The 17,613-nt window shown below is 41.4% G+C and overlaps 2 protein-coding genes across 2 annotated transcripts; both read right to left on the bottom strand.

Moving 5' to 3' along the window:
• Positions 1–230: 230 nt before the first annotated feature.
• Positions 231–7,069, bottom strand: LOC145446611 (sodium-coupled monocarboxylate transporter 1-like). Its single transcript, XM_080324956.1, has 3 exons — positions 6,852–7,069; positions 6,359–6,469; positions 231–378 (listed from the first exon to the last, which is right to left on the bottom strand). Exons 1-3 carry the CDS (start codon positions 7,052–7,054, stop codon positions 231–233), a joined length of 462 nt encoding a protein of 153 aa, XP_080181082.1. The 5' UTR covers positions 7,055–7,069.
• Positions 7,070–7,558: 489 nt separating this feature from the next.
• On the bottom strand, positions 7,559–12,553 carry LOC145446451 (uncharacterized). The gene is made up of 4 exons (XM_080324746.1): positions 12,031–12,553; positions 11,065–11,277; positions 10,309–10,465; positions 7,559–8,270 (listed from the first exon to the last, which is right to left on the bottom strand). The coding sequence occupies exons 2-4, from the start codon at positions 11,218–11,220 to the stop codon at positions 8,230–8,232; spliced, it is 354 nt and encodes a 117-aa protein (XP_080180872.1). The 5' UTR covers positions 11,221–11,277; positions 12,031–12,553; the 3' UTR covers positions 7,559–8,229.
• Between the last annotated feature and the right edge of the window lie 5,060 nt (positions 12,554–17,613).

Here is a 17,613-nt window from a genome sequence, read left to right on the forward strand (position 1 = left end):
TACGACTCAGGGATTTTCTCCAAGAAAAAAGGAAAGTAACATTTCTAGTTCCATGAACTTTTTGATAGTATGATTCTTGTTGCTAACATTTTGTGCAATGTGTTATGAAGCGCTGGTCCGCTCTATATCATTTATGTTGTTTCTTTTCGGCGGATTCTCCAGCCATATACAGTAGCAAATTGGTTTCTTTAGTATAGACTACTTGTCTCTATATCCTACTCTATTAACGACTACATTTCAATCTCCCTGCAAAATGTGTGGAGTTTATCTGATATCTTTGAAGTCACCTCGTATGTACTCGATATGCCAAGTCGATAGAACGTTGGTAGAAAGACTTCGGAAGTGATGACTGCGGTGAGGACATGCAGCACAAGAACCCTGAAAATAGGTTTGAGTGTTGAACAGACTTTACTCAGTAACCTTTGAATAGCATTTATTTTCTTGCGCATGATATGGTTGGATGGGTGGAATTGTTTCCAGTTACTCCAGAGAGTGAGGTATTGTAGAAAGACTCAGTAACTACTGCACGTGCTCACAAACTGACCCGCGACATTTTAATATTACTGATTATTCTACACACCCACACAGGATACCATTATCAAGTAGAGGCCTAGTGTTTTTTTTTTATATATTTTATTGCACAAAACGGTATTGCATTGGGCATTCACAGGGGTCACGCATTCATCTCAATCCTACGCAGCCCAGAAAGCACAGATTACTCAGGGGCTGGATTGTTTTCAAGTCGTGATATGACCGATACGTATGAGTTAACTTCGAGTGGGCCGAGAGAAGGGCCAAAATAACACTGAAATCACTAAGGTGTGCATATAATGACCTTGAACGTGAATAAACCGAAAAAATATATTCAAAAATCGCGATGCGATATTTCTTCGGATTACTGTTACTGTGTATAGTCCGATATCGTATTTTTCCGACTGGTCCCGCCATTACATTTATCAATTTCTAATGATATGGGGAGCCCTATGCAAAGAAATCCTATACACCGCCAGAGATTTCGCGGCGATAGTACTTAGGTGTAGCGCAAGGGTCCTCAACACGCAGCCTGCGAGGTCATATTGTGCAGCCCACGACCCAATTTGAAATTAGGAACAACGTTTAGTAAAGCATTTTGAAATGCTGAATTAATTTCAGTTTGAACATATATTGTTGTTGTTGTTCAAAGTAAGCTACTGTCCTGCTCCCAGTATCGCTATTCTTCACAAGCTGATACGGCTTCCGTGACGGTAATGTCATTTCATGGAGGAAGAATTGGCTGATATGAATGGGAATATTGCCTTGACAATATTAAATATTCCCTTGCAATGGCCCACCTCTGCCAAGACCGAGACGCTTAGAAAACGACTTCGGGCTCCCCAAAAGACCAAGCCTTACGAAGAGATAGTTTTCCAGCAAGTACCGTCTCTATAGCTAACCCCGATATCGATACTTCTGTCCAGGCGTGGCCCATCTGTGGCAGTAGAAGGAAAATAATCCGGCCGTCGACACTTAAATCGATTGGGATGTGTTGGCGGCCGTCAATATGCAAATTGAATTTACGAATTGACTCCCTAATTCAGGGGTCGCCAACTCAAAACGGGTCGCGGGCCACTTTTCAAATTTCGCAGCGGCCGCCGGCCGCATGAACTCAATATCGGTTTAAACTTAGGCAACCATTGCTTTGAAACTCTACGTCAGTACAACGCCGTGCTACTTAATTTAGGCAATGGGCATAGTGACCACAAAAGAAATAATATTTTATCAAAGGAATACAAATACAACAAAAAATCATTATCATTAATTTCATTTTATTTTGGAGTCTGAGCTGTGCACGATACTGGAAACGCTTTTCAGCGAATAAGGACTCAATATTGGGGCTAGCGAGATACGTTACTTGCTGGAAGACCATCCCCACGTAAAGCTTGATCCTGTGGGGAAGTCTTAAGCCAGTAGTTCTTCAACAAATTTAAAAACGCACCACTTGATACTGAAAACTTTCGCTCCCCCCTTATCGTCATATCACAAAATGCAACCAGAATGCTAGCAATCCCAACGGATAGTTTGATGGCATTAAGACTGTTGATATTGTGGAGCTCTGGCCCCTTCTCTCTCATATCTGTATATCACGTGACTTATATCTTTCTTCTCGCTACCACGTGACTTACCATTTATTAGCTCGTGCATTTCAACTACAAGTAGACTCATATGCGATATCCTACTGTATATATTCCATGCATATTCGACCAATATATCTATCTGAGGCAATACTGTCGTTGCATTCACGTTGGAGTTGTCAGATCCAGGACTAACGCAGGGACGTGCGTCTACTACTAAAGAGCTAAGTATATCTACCCAGCCACACATTACGTGGGACTCAGGTTACAACTCTAGCAGGTTATCAGACGACGTCACTTCTTCTACAATATACACAAAATACACGGACCATACACAAAATTAAAATATGTTGTAAATCGCGCAGAGCGCCAAAAATTTTTCAGTTGACCGCAGGTCCGCGCCCTCTTCAGATGCTTTCACTCCCCACATAAGGGGCGTGCACCCCAGTGAACCACTGCTGTATGCCGTCTTATAGGCGTCCCGATCTTGGCAGTGTTTTGGCCATTGCACGTCTAGGTAATATGCCCAGCCCATTCATCTCAGCAGAATATTATTCCTCGATGGAATGCTGTTGCCATCTCCAAAGCCGTTTTAGCTAGTGACGAATAGTGATGTTGGGCACATGAGAATAGCTTATTTCGAAACAACTACAACAACAATACTTGAAACTGCATTTTGAAATGGTTTTCTCAGCTTTCTTCTGAAATCTCAAATCACGTCGCGGGCCGCAAAATATGACCACGCGGGCCGCGTGTTGGAGACCCCTGCCCTAATTAATCGTAAGTTTGAATTATTCTTGAAATTTTCACGAGTTTGCGGTTCAATGCGAGTTGATTTTCAATTTTAATATAGTAGTGTGCTTCGTAATCTGAGCCCCACAGTACATATGCGAACAGCAGTGAAAAATGATGCGCCTCATAACGAAATACCAATTTGTAATCGCGTTATCGTCATCACGGAAGAAATTTGTTTCTGGTAGACCTACGTTTGGGCGAATCCAATATCTTCCGACTATACCAGCATAACAGCATGCAACAAAGGGAATAATAACAATTAGTTCACCCAAAGATGCAGCGCAGAATTAATAACTTCCCTAAATTTTCGAACACAACTCCTGCATCAACTCTACAGGTGAATCTGATCACATGGGCCGAATAAGGATGAAGATTTGATAATAATATGTGAAACTATACTAATATTAATGACTAAATTCACTCATGAAATGAAAAGAATTTCGCGCGACTACAAATCTAGTAGTAAGCCGCATAGTAAGCCGATATGAGTAAAACGGTTAGTCTTGAGTTCACTGGCAGTGCACAATTGAACATGGACACTTGGACAGTTTAACGTGGGTATTTGGCCTCCAGTTAGTTCATCACGACTATATGCACGGGAGTGCCGCCGTATAGTCTACATTAGTAATCAAAATGCGACCGTGAAGAGTAAAAAGGATGGCCACCCCTGCGTTAGTTGCTGAAGAGTGTTGTCAGGTATTGTGTGTAGCTCATGTAGTTCAAAACAGAATGAAAGTGATGATCTTAATATATTTTGTTACATTTGTATTTCTTCAATAAATTATTATTTCTTTGTGGCAACTATGCCCGTCGCGCATGTTAGAGAGCACATCGTTGTACCGATCTAGAGTTATCAAAAGATGGTTGTGAAATTGCGTTGCATATTTTTATCTCGATATTGAAGTCATGTCACGCGCGAGATCTACGAATTTCGAAAAGTGGCCCGCGACCCGTTTTGAGTTGGCGTTGGCGACCCGTGAAAATGGCCCGTTCGTGAAAATGGAAGCAGAACCCTGGCTTGGAGGATATCATAATTATCCAATGCTATGTACTAGCACACGTCACAATGCCATGGTAGTACATAGAGGCATATGACGTGCCTCGATGTTCACGTCTACTCGTGATTTCAAGCAATCGCCGATTACAATATCATGAAGAAATGCCGTGACTCAAAACAATCTACTGGAATGTGATCATGAAACCCGGTAATTTGACATAGTTAGATAATTACATCATGGACATCATGCGTGAGGTGCGTAGAATTGGCTGACATCCAAAAATTCAATACTTTCGCAGAGTTTACGACACGATATACCCTTATGGCGCATTTGGATTTCCTCAACTCTATCTGCTCTTTTCCATCCGCATTAAAGTCCGGTAGTTCTGCTGACGCCGATAAGAACTGATCATACAGCGATCATCCCATAGATGGTTTCAAAACAATGCCGTTATCAGTAGGGCAAGTTTTTGTTACAGTTAATTCCGTGGAAAGTTGCATTTATTTTTGACAAAGGTTGCAGTAAAAAGTTGCATTTATTTTTTCACAAAAGTTGCACTAAAAGACCACATTTTTCTCGGTTGACTAAAAAAAAAGAAAATTCAACTTCCCAGTTTCTCTCCTGATTGACTAAAAAAAGGTCAACTGTCCGGCTCAGCTCCGGAAATACCCGTAAGAGCGTTACTTCAGTGCTGATTTACGGTATTTCAGTAGGGATGGTGTGAACGTGAGGTTCACGTTCGCGTTCTGTGTGTGAACCTCGTATATTTAGAGGTTCACGTTCACAAACGAACCTTGGTAGGTTCTGCACTGTGAACCTTTTTCATATATTACAATTTTCACTTCATTATAACCGCATCTTTGGTTGAAATTTATTGCATTTTACCTGCGGGCCACTCTATGCGTTGCGCTGGCAGCATAAAAAAAACAACACTAAACGAGCATGCACCTTGATAATCTCTTAAAATTTACTTGTTTTGTTACAAAAGTTTGCTCGAAATATCAAACTTTCCGTTCGTGAATATTTAGTGACTCTCTGCTGTGAGCTTAACCCGCAATCACACAACATCAAGAGCGAAATTCACTAGTCCTACATGTAGGTAGTCGCGAATGATGCTTATTTGACCAATCAATGAAATTGATGTTGTTGTCTGATGTAAAAGATCCAGCAGGCGTACGAGTCAATCTTGATTTCATATGTTTATTGTATCATGAAAACCAAATCCGTGCGAATGGGGTGTTGTCTACTGCTGTATAACTTGGTAATGGGGTATATGGTTAGCAAGTATGAAAACCCGTTTTACACTCTGCTCAATATCAACGTAGCAATCAACGTAGCAATCAGACGCCGTCCGGTCTGGCCATTAAGGCGTAAGAGTAAGCTTATATTCCCTTACAAGTCCTCGTCGAAATTGTTGGCAAAGCGACGGAAGATAGTGATTTTATGATATTATTATATCATATGATTGACCCAGTTGATACATTGGGTGACGTTTAAAACGTCAATATGTACTTCAACATTATGGCATTATGTGGGCCGAGTCGTCGCTATCGCTAGGTATCGTGTTCATTAATATATAGGCTATCACTTCACTGATTTTTAGGGTTGGAATTAGCAGTATGACGTCACGTGACGTCATGAGGTTCACGTTCGCGTTCACACAGAACCTTTCAAAAAGGTTCGCGTTCACACGAACCTGAACCTTTCAGAGGTTCACACCATCCCTATATTTCAGTCGAATTTGGCCGTGAATTTCACAAAAATTGAACATACTTTCATGAAAAATCGACAAAGTTGCAAAATGTTGCAAAAAGTTGCATGAAAGTAAATGGACAAAAGTTGCAAAAAGTTGCACTATAAGATTCCTTCAAAAAGCTTAAAACAGCATTCTACATATCTTCCGACTATTTAGGAAGCTGCTGGAAGCTGTAAAAAAAGTTGCAAAAGTTGCAAAAACTTGCCCTAGTTATCAGCCTTAATGATACGCATTTGCAACTAAAACGTTGCACTTGATTATACGCCTGTAACAGTAATTATTTTTGAAAGGTTAATGTTCTGATATCTTCAACCATACAATAATTTGATCATCTCATGAGCAATGATTATTACAAAATATACCGCCTGTCACACACATGTTGTAGGCCTATGTTCGTGGTACCGCATATCGTACTGATACTTAAGTTTAAGAAGTCTTTCTTGCAAAATTGGCTCGTAGTATTGTTAGAGAATTGGTGACAGAAGATACGCTATATTTTGAAGTAGAAAAATTGGAGGTAAAACTGGCATGACATCCCGACATGTCCACAGTACAGTTGCGCATATGATCCGCAAATACGGGACCACAGTGATGTCATCAACATTGTATTATAGGATTAAAGCATGAAGTACAATATCGTTCACATACCATAAATATCTTCATCCATTCTTTCAAAATCTCGCAAATAAATTACCCACCATAAAATCATTGTCCCGTAGATATACACCTCCGCAGGAATGGCCAACATCGTGAGGGATGATAGGAAGCTCATTGCCAATGAAATCGATACAGGTATCATCGTCATCGATCTGGGTAATACAAAATAGTCTATAGCGCTTACGAAAGTAGCAGCACAATATTTTGATATGATGAACGATTTTCTGGGTTAGTCATTCGACTGCGAATGCATAATCCTGAAAAGCGCAGCTAATGCTGCTGCTACGATGACTTTATCCAAGACCTCGGCTACACTAAAAGACGAGTCAAGTCATCAGCCAAGTCGAATAGAAGAGTGAGTTGGAGAGATCCGGAGAATAAATTGATGGGCTACGAATATTACTTAATTTATAAAAGGTTAACATCAGTCTTGCCGATCTCCTCATGAGATTAGCTGCTGCCACGATTATGTTGGTGCTTATCAGTCTACTGTGCACTTGAAAGGATAATAATAAACGACCTGCCGTTACATACTTATTAGCTAGGAGATATCCCATTGTATCTTGGTTTTGCTTCCTTCTGCGATGGGCGTAAAATATTCCGATCGCGGACGAGATAACTAACATCAGAGCAAAAACTGCATAATCGACAGCTACAAATGTCCTCGCCACCATCGTTGTCGCAGTAAGAAGTCTACCTAAGGCTAGAGTAGCCAAATACTTTCTGCGGATTCCCATAACGCGGATATAAAGAATAAGATGTCCGTAGCATCGCAACACATAATCTATAATGGGATGTGACGACCACAGGGTTGTAACCAAGTCACAAGGCTCCGAGTCACAAGTCAATTTCCCTTTTATTGTTTTGACTCGAGTCGAGTCGAGTCATTTTCAATTCACCACCGAGTCAAGTCCGAGTCCAAGTCATCGAGCAGAGGGTCAACACTGTAAAAAATATCCTCGGTAAATCCCGACATTAGGTTAGGTTCAAAATTCCCCGACTTATGACCCGGGAAACAACTTTCCGACCTCATTAAAGTAGGTAAAACCCGAGTTTTCCATGACTCGGATTGGAAAAAACCGAGTCTGATAATTTTCATTGACCTTTCACCTATATTTTCATTGACCTTTCACCTCAGCCAAATCATAACTGTGCTGACTGACTAGGATTGCAAGAAACCGAGCCTGACAAATAATTGTCATTGACCTTTCACCTTAAACACACAAAATCAGTAGTCAGTCTGCAGATTAAAGAACAGTGTATGCAGCAAATCAAGCAATGTTCCATGAAAGTACAATGAACAATATTGGAAACCTGCAGGGTCACAAATTCATAATGAAGCGTAATTATTACAGGTAAACAAACAACATATGTTTGTTGTTCAAGTTGAAAATTTTATTGTGTAATGAGCACGCTATGCGCTGGTGCTAACAACTGAACAATGGTGCTTATAAGGTTTAGGCCAATTGGTTGCCAATGCGTTAAGCAATCCAAAAATATAATCAAAAGACCAAAATTTGGGCCACGATCATTACAAATTTTTTGCGAATTAATATCGACAAGGACGACTATAGAATAGCACCGATTAATTAAAAAACCAATGCTAAGCGTCACAACACAAGTTATTACTGCTGGCAGTCATCAAAGATGGCAAAAACAGGACCGCCACAAATCATAATACGACCATTATTCATCGAATATCATGTTTATCTTGTTACGAACAGCATTAGTTGGCTTGACGTTTGGAAGCTCGGCGAGAAAAGTTGCGATAAAGTTCAAGGAGTTTGATGATGAAGGAGCAAACTTCACATTGAAAACCCAATAAATAGCTATCAGGCATGCTAGAGCATGGTGAAAACCAAATAAACCTTTCACAACTTCTCCATCGAAATGAATCGTCCACTTTTCCGTCTCAGAATTGAATGCGATGGTCGGGTAGACATTCTTCGGTTCCTACGAAATATAAACGTTACTAATATCCAGTATCCATGGAATAGTTTAAATCAGTGATTCCCAACCGCAGCCCTGAGGGCCGCATGCTGCCCCCACAAAAATATTGAGAAATCGATCTATGAAAAAAAATTATATTTATAAAATGCTCTTGCTTGGCTTGGAGTCTGGAGTTTTCAATTAGGGTTGCACGCAAGTTGTGAGTAGGGCTGGGCATAATAATTCGAGTACTCGAATCTGAATCGAGTATTAATTTTAATGATTCGAGTCGAGTAGTAAACGACGATTTTTCGAGTACTAAGATAATACGCTTCTCGCCACTGAAAGTTACCTCATCAACGAGATTTATAGTATCGATACCAATTTTCACTGTTGAGGCCTTGAAACCCTGATTGGCGGTATCGTAGCAAACGAAAAATATAGTACAAAGCTACGAAGGTTACTGGACATAGCACATTTCGGAAGACATGATTATCCCACAACATTGTCACCAAGTGGAATGAAATCGGTATGGTCTGAAAAATACCAAAGTATCATTTATGAGATGGATAACAGGCAATATATTCTTTGCGGTGGCATAAACGGTGCATATTTGAACTTTAATGTATTACATTCCGTTATGACGTCATTATGGGTGATACTCGATTACTCGACTCGACTCGAAGCATATTACGTGATTCAGAATCGAATCACTTAGGTACTCGATTTTGCCCAGCCCTAGTTGTGAGTAGACTGCTAAGAATACGTCACTGCTGTTCCATTGCAATGTGCCCGAACTTTCCAGTTGAACGGGCAGTACCTATAGATATAAGTATAGTTACAGATATTGACAGAACCGTAACTGCCGCACCCCAAGCCCCTGAATTGGGGGAGCGAGCTCGAAGGGGGCCCAAAATTATTTAGTGAATCAGCATAAATTATAGAGTATTTTATGAAATTTTATGCAACTTTTTCAAAGATTTTTCGCGCTGCGCGCGATTTCAACTTTCCAAGTACCTTACTTATTGGGTACTCTTCGACAAAGATAAAATACGCAAGATTTATAGAAGTGGGCATATCGGCGTTAGCCATTACCGCGCCACGCCGCACGAAGACATATAAAGTTTTAGGCCATGTAACATGCGACTCCAATAAGTGTGCCAGAACGATCGGCAGCGAGAAAACCATGGCCGAAAAGAACTGCCCTTACGCTGACCGAAAACTTCGTTATGTATATTCAAAATACATATAGGTATAATTGAAGGGAAGAATTATATGCCAGTGAAGAACTACCAATTTGAAATAGTTTGCATCTTTTAGTTTAGTACGTTTGGGCGATTCTATATTTTTTGATACAGCAGACTGGAGGTCACGAAATAAAAAATAACATCACGTAACGAAGTCGTACCAACGGCTCCGCCCGTCCGAATATGTTTAATTATTATTTACGGGCCCTACAGTTTCCAAGACCCCTCACTCAGCTCTATCGGTAAATCTGATTACGTGAGCAGAGAGGACAAGTAATTAAATAGCAATATATATGCAATTCCCAATCTTATTGACCTAGTTTATTTTGAATTATCGAAAATACCATTGTGAAAATACCATTGTGATACTCGAATATTCGACTGGAAGCCTGATAAGTGACTTAGAATTGAATCCATCACGCACTCGATTTTGCTCAGCCCTACGCAATGAGCGTACGACAATTGGGCATGCGACACTTGAGAATGTGGGTGAAGAGAGACGGAGAGACAGTTTTTATTGAGCAAAAAATTACATTCAAAAACAAAATACATGTTGCAGCGATACGGTTCTTTAGGGACCATCTAGTCAGCTGCAGAAATTTGGGTTTACGACTGCGTAAGGTTTAGAATGAGGATCTAGTTTGGAATAGGTTTGGGGTTAAGATATATACAAGAGTTAATTTCAGGATTATGTTAGGGGTTAGGGTGAGTTTTTGAGTTGTGAAACCACATGCCAAAGTGTGGCATACTGATCTGTGGTTTTTCATTGTGTCGCTGTGTTGGGCAACCTGTGAAAGGATAAAAACATTACTTACGCTTTAACTTCGTGATTTCCCAAGGACTATCCAGCGCTAGTATGAATCTTGATGCTGAGCTATAACTCTTCCCAAAAATCTTTGACGTCAGGTCGACAGAGTAAGTATCGTCGGAACAGTCTTGTTTCTGACAAATCATTTTCATTTCTTCCAAAATCTGAACAATGGGAAATATTGACTTCATAGCATAGCTACCATGCCATGGGTGGTTAGTATAGTATAATTTTGCTGCGGGGGCCTTCAATTTCATCAGTAGTTTAAATTGACGTGCAAGTCCGGTGACGTACTGGTCATAACTATGTATTAATGCTCTACTAATACATAGAGAATATTATACACTTATGAAAAATATATATCATAGCGTTTAGTGCAGTGGTTCTCAACCTTTTTTCAGTCACGCCCCCCTTTATGATAGTGAAAAATTTCGCGCCCCCTTATCGTCGTATCAAAAAATCCAACGGGGATGCTAGCAACCCCAACAGATTGTTTGATGGCATGGAAGGTTATGACCGTTGACGAGAGAATTCAAAAATATGAAATTCGGCCTATATATAGAGAAACAAGCCTGAATTGGAGGTAAATCGCGCAAAGCGCAAATTTTTGTAGTTGACCGCTTCTTCGCGCCCCCCTTCAGAAGCTTTCACGCCCCCCAGGTTGAGAACCACTAGTTTAGTGTAATTCATTCTTGTGCGTTTCGTATGTATGCTCACACACAGGGCTTATAAATCGTGCCTGAAACCAATACGTTATACCTACCCAATATGCACCTGCCAGAACTGGGTACGCACACAACAGACTCTTTGTTGATGTCCCTTTGCTAACGTTATGTCGACGATCTTTGAAGGTTCTTTTCATCCTATCCAAGATTGTGTTTTTATCAGCGTTCCGGCTTCTTTTCCACTCAGTCTTCATTTCATTTTAATGCGCTTCGATGCTACTGTCATCCTCCGGAGGGTATACGGTTGGAATCTACAAGAAAAAAAAAATTTTCTAATCAGAGATGGTCAGAGGTTACTTTTCATCGTCAAATTTTGACGAGTTTATAATTGCGTACTTGCTATTACTGCGCGAATAGTCAATAGACTCTCGCATACGCCAAGAGTAGGTTTGGGAGAAGGTGCAGACCACTTTCTTTAATAATCTGCGGAGGCGGGTCGCGGAACATTTACCAATAAAAGTTTGAGATCGGGACTATAAAAAGTTTTGGAACCCCTTCGTTGAAAAATTCACGTGACGCTGTGCGTTATAGACCATGTCACCAACCAACACACGCCCCGGAGGTCATACTATGGTGCATGCTATCTGATTTGAAATTTTGGAGAAATGCCAGGTAGTTTTTGAAATGTTTAAATTGATTTCAGTTATTATTAATGTTGTTGTTTCAAAATATGCTATTCTCTTGTGCTAAATATCAATATCCTTAATGTTCTCCCTCTCACCCGTTATACAGGTAACAAACGTTCAACAACAGAGTTGTTGGTTTTTGGAGAGGTTCCCTCTGCACCAATAAAAATAGACTCGATGAGGGTTGAATCTATTTCGCCAAGGCACATCAGATCAGACTTGAAGAACTACGGTAGATAATTATAGTTGCGTAATTTCACAAAATTATAGCGAAATGTCAGTAATCTAATTCTAATCTAATTTATTGCAAGAAATATATGAGTAGGTAAATATTCATCTCTCTTGTGAATGAGCCTACTGATCCTACATTTCACTTACCGCCACTGGTGCTCAAAATCAGCCGCAACGTTAGTCCATCTACAATTGCCGACATGTTATAAAGTTCGACGAACGAATCAAATGTCTTGTCATAATATTCCATTTTGAATTGATTGTCCCCAATTTCATTACGAAATACATTTCTCACAACATCAGGAACCGCAGATTGGTGATTAACTGTGATCACTCTTCTAATATCACCATAACTAATCAGCAGTTTCATATTCAACTGTACAACAATCACAGTGGTAATTTGATAACCAGCTGTAGTGTGTATCTGTAAAATACAATGGTCATAATCAAAATAATGAAAATTGCACAAAACTTGTGTCAATCAATATTTTTCAATCAACATACTACACTGTATGAGCTCAATTATCTTTAGGCTTCAAACTTAAAACATATTTGTTGATGCAGCCAATAAAGTATGCATCATGGGGCCTTTGCTAAAATATTTCCCCGGGCTGAAAAACGTAAACAGAACCGGTTTCCTCCACAGCATAGCAGTGTAAATGTCGTACAAATCTCGGCACTTCTTCGATAGTAGGTAGACATCGAAAAGTGTTCACCATGATCACCAATAAATGTTTCTCATGAACACGAATAAAAATTTATAAACGTCAAAATGAATTGTTTTTTTTGTGTCTTTGGAGAGACGGATATTAGGGTCGGGTCGGGGGGTATTAGGATTGGGGAAAGAGGGATATTAGGGCTTGGGAGGGGATGTTAGGCTTGGGGGTAATTAGGGTTATGGGAGGGGGGATATTAGGGTTTGGGAAAGAGGGGTATTAAGGTTTGAGGAAAGGAGGATTGGAGGTGGGTTAGGGTCAAAGTTGAGGTTAGGTATCCCGAGATTAGGAAGGGGGATATTAGGGTTGCGGGAGGGGGGATATTAGGGTTGCAGGAGGGGGGGTATTAGGGTTGGAGTTAGGGGGATATTAGGGTTGCGGAAGGGGGATATTAGGGTTGGGTTAGGGGGATATTAGGGTTACGGGAGGGAGATATTAGGGTTGTTGGAGAGGGATATTAGGGTTAGGGGGATATTAGGGTTGTGGGAGGGTGGATATTAGGGTTGTGGGAGGGGGCTATTAGGGTTGTGGGGGTTAGGCTATATTAGGGCTGTGGGAGAGGGGATATTAGGGTTGGGTGAAAGGGAGATTGGAGGTGGGTTAAACCCCGGGTAGGGGTAATCTAACCCCAACGTTGAACCTAACCAACCTCCAACCCTAATATCCCACTAACTCCAACCCTAATATCCCCCTCCAGCAACCCTAATATCCCCTAACCCCAACCCTAATATCCCCCCTCCCGCAACCCTAATATCCCCCCTCCCACAACCCTAATATCCCCCCTCCCGCAACCCTAATATCCCCCCTCCCACAACCCTAATATCCCCCCTCCCACAACCCTAATATCCCCCTAACCCTAATATCCCTCTCCCGCAACCCTAATATCCCCCCTCCCACAACCCTAATATCCCCCTCCCACAACCCCAATATCCCCCTCTCACAACCCTAATATCTCCCTCCTGCAACCCTAATATCCATCTAACCCAACCCTAATATCCCCCTTCCGCAACCCTAATATCCCCCTAACTCCAACCCTAATATCCCCCCTCCCGCAACCCTAATATCCCGCTAACCCAACCCTAATATCCCCCTCCCGCAACCCTAATATCCCCCTAACCCCAACCCTAATATACCCCTTCCCACAACCCTAATACCCCCCCCCTCACCCAACCCTAATATCCCCCCTCCCACCCTAATACTTCAACCCTAATCTTGGGATACCCTAAACCCAACTTCGACCCTAACCCTCCCCAAACGCAAAAACAATATATTTTGACGTTTAAGAGTTTTTGTTCGTGTTCATGGAAAACATTCATTGGTGATCATGGTGAACACTTTTCGATGTCTACCTACTATCGAAGAAGTGCCCAAATCTCGACTTCAGCAACGGCCACCACACAAGTGCCACTGTTCATTAAAATATAGAATATATTCCACACGACAAAATATTGATCCATCATCAGCCTCATTTACAACATAAATCCCCTGCCTACCATATGTTTCATATCCATTGCCATATAATTTCCAAGAACATACCCAATTCATGGCCGTCTGTCGGCGTGAAACCGCACTCTGTTCGTTAACTCCTGGCGAAATGCTTGGTACGCGCATCTACTCGCGCGGCAAATTCTTGACCTCAAAAGACCTCTCTCGGGTCGATATATAATAGCAAATAGTCGCGGAAACTTTGTCATGCCTGCTGAAGCGAGACGGAAATGATGGAGCTTCGTGCCTGTTCGAGTGTTCGTTGCTATATTAAGCGCTTGCTACACAGCACTCCATTCATTATGCCAAGTGAAATAAAATTGAAAGCGCGGGCATTGGTGGCCACAAAACTGAATCTACTGTGTCATAGTTAGTGGGCTTAGGCGCGTTAAAATTGAAGGCGCGTTAAAATTGAACGTGCATTGTGATTTTGAGATCGCAGAACAAATAATCACATACTAATATGCCGCGACAATTAAAGTCACCAAACCTTCTTTGTTGCAATGTCACATTAGGCTACGCATTACGCATTAGACAAACGCGAATACGGGTTACAAGGCAGTTCAAAATGTAACATGTTTGACATCGTTTAGCGCGGATGGAAATAATTGCCCATTCTTGCTCTGTACTGAATAATCAGCTATCATGATCGCCCGAAAGCGCGATGATGTAATCTCAACTCCCGATTTTACAATGGAATTTTCCACTACAAAATGTTTTGACAAAGACTGTTACGCACAATGCACAATGCGATAAGACACAATGCAATGTAACAAACAGATAGGAGGATGTTGAATGACACGCATCAGCAGCGATCCTTCACTCTAGCATCCACCTCGGCCCAGAGTGCCCGATGTCACAGTTCTTTTTGATGTTGATCCATCCTCAAGAATGGACATTACCGAGAATGCAATATATGCCATGCGGGCATGTTACTCATAGGTACAGGACATGTATATATTTATCACGGCGTTGTCACGTTCGGTGTCGATTCTCAGGTATTAATCTCGGCAACATCCGTCCTAGTAAGTTGGATTCTTGACATTGTTCATTCTCTGTAATGTTCATTCTCGATGCTGTCCATTCTCGGTAATGATTATTCTCGGTAATTCTCGGTAGGGTACATTCTCGGTAATGTCCATTTTCGGTGGTTTATTCTCGGTAATGACCATTCTCGGTAATGTATATTCTCGGTAGTGTCCATTCTCGGTAATGGTATTCTCGGTAATGTCCATTCTCGGTTGTGTCTATTCTCGGTAATGACCATTCTCGGTAAGGTTCCAGCTTCGGTAATGGTATCCTCGGTAATTTCCAACCTCGCATGCGGTTGACATCTCGCGTGACTCGGAATGCACTGAAAACGAGTCGACGTTTTGGGGAAAAAACTAGGAAACGGGTTGAATCGAGTCATATCCGAGCCTAAGGTCGGGATTTACCGAGGATATTTTTTACAGTGAAGTCCGAGTCATGGTTTCATGACTCGAGTCCAAGTCCAAGTCATTATTTTGACTGCTCAGTTTCCAGTTAAAGTCTTGTTAAACTCGCTTTATATAACTATGTTTGGTGATATCGAATGTTTCGCATTTATAATATACTAATTTTCCTCACTTTTAGCAGTTTCTGGTCGCATTTTCAAATACCAGTAGCAATCAGACAAAATCCCAGTAGGATGATTACTTCACAATTCTTCGAAATTACAATGAAATGTCGGTCTTGGCCGTCTGAGTCTCGAGTCAATGACTTGGTCCGAGTCATGCGCAATGACTCGAGTCCAATGTCGAGTCAATACACAGATTGACTCGAGTCGAGTCGAGTCATTTCCGTATTTTGTAAAAATGACTCGAGTCAAGTCGAGTCATCAGAAAATCGTGACTCGAGTCGGACTCGAGTCGAGTCATGACTCGAGTCATTACAACCCTGGACGACCGTATACAAAATGTCACAAAATGCTTACCCAAACATTTTAAATACCCAAGACTCCGAGAGTTATTATCTGTCTCATCGGTAGCAGTCAATGGATATTTATAAGATCCTTCTTCCATTTGTCCCGCAAAGCAAGAGAAATAGACAGGCAGGCATGATATGCCTACATTTCCAGAGAGGCACACAGTAGCTATTAGATCGAAGTACTGATGTCATCTATATATTCTTTTGCTCAATTACCGCGTGGTGCAATTAAAGATTCCGCGGCGCGCGGTTTCGGGTGCATCGAATTTGTGAGGGATGGGGAAGCGAGTGGCGCAGTTGGTTAAGCGCCAGCGTCACGACACAAATGTTAGTGAATCGAATCCTGGTTCGGACCAACTTCTATGTGTCGGAGGTTTCTCTGGGCTCCTCATCGCCAACCTCACTGCGGTTGCAGTTCATTGAAAAGCCCAGACCGAAAGTGAGCCGCGCTACAAGTCGGCAGCAAAGACCACGACCGGGACACATGGATGTGAGAGAGTCTGACGTATGAATGAGCAAAAGATTGAAGAAGTCGTCCCCAAGATTCTTGAAGACAAAGACCTATGAACATTACAAAACATTCATGTCGTGGTGCACATAGCCTGAAAAAGGCGGGAAGCACTACTGTAAAATGTGAAATAATAATAATAATAATAATTCGTGAGGGATCTTGGTCGCTGGTGCTACAGCAATTTAAATTTGAGGATTTTGTAGGGGGGTCCGAGCCGTTGACCCTGGATACGCAACTGTCTTTATCACTGAAAGACATGTTTATGCTGCCGCGTAAATAATTATTCTAGCTGGTATGAAAATTTACCAACAAGTCGCCGCAGTCTTTATGTATAAATTACGTACAAAATTAAAAATATGTCAAAGAGCCATATCTTATACCCAAAAGAGCCATAGATTCCTGACCCCTGATATAAACGTTGCGATGAGCGTATAACCGCGACTGACAGATGTTATAATTGAAATTACCTATAGTGAAACCTAGTCTGTTGTAGCGCAGAATGTTAGAGTTTTCGGTAAACTCTAGTCCAGTGGTTCTCAGTCCTTGGACCTCTTTTCAACTGTCGAAAACATACATACTTACCCATCCAGTTTTTCTCTGGTAACTCAATACTTATAGTTACGATGCCTATATTTATGTCATTAAGGCATAGGTCTCAAACACGCGGCACACGTTGGTTTTCCATGTGTGAGTGCTTTTGACCTTGTAGCCTACTCCCCGTCAGTCTGGTCATTCCCAAGATTCTGGGTAATTGAGAGTATCCGGATATTACCCCAATATATGCTTTATCCGGTAATTACTCGGACGAAATGATGCACTCAACTTCGAATTTCGATGGGTAGATCTACAAACATCACCCCAGTAGTATTTCTGTCGACATTATGATCGTGCTGACATATCTGCATTATATTTGACAGGACTACATCGTCATGCGACATTTTTACGGTCGGGGGTCATCATCATCAGAACATACATTCCGTACCAATGATCTACATATAAACGTAGGCTACTAAGGCTGTTGAACCGAATATTTCGCGGGTTCTAACCATCCCATATCATATACGTCGGCTA

This window comes from Botryllus schlosseri, chromosome 9, assembly GCF_051294905.1.
Source record: "Botryllus schlosseri isolate E-star chromosome 9, Bs_hap1, whole genome shotgun sequence".
NCBI lineage: Eukaryota > Metazoa > Chordata > Ascidiacea > Stolidobranchia > Styelidae > Botryllus > Botryllus schlosseri.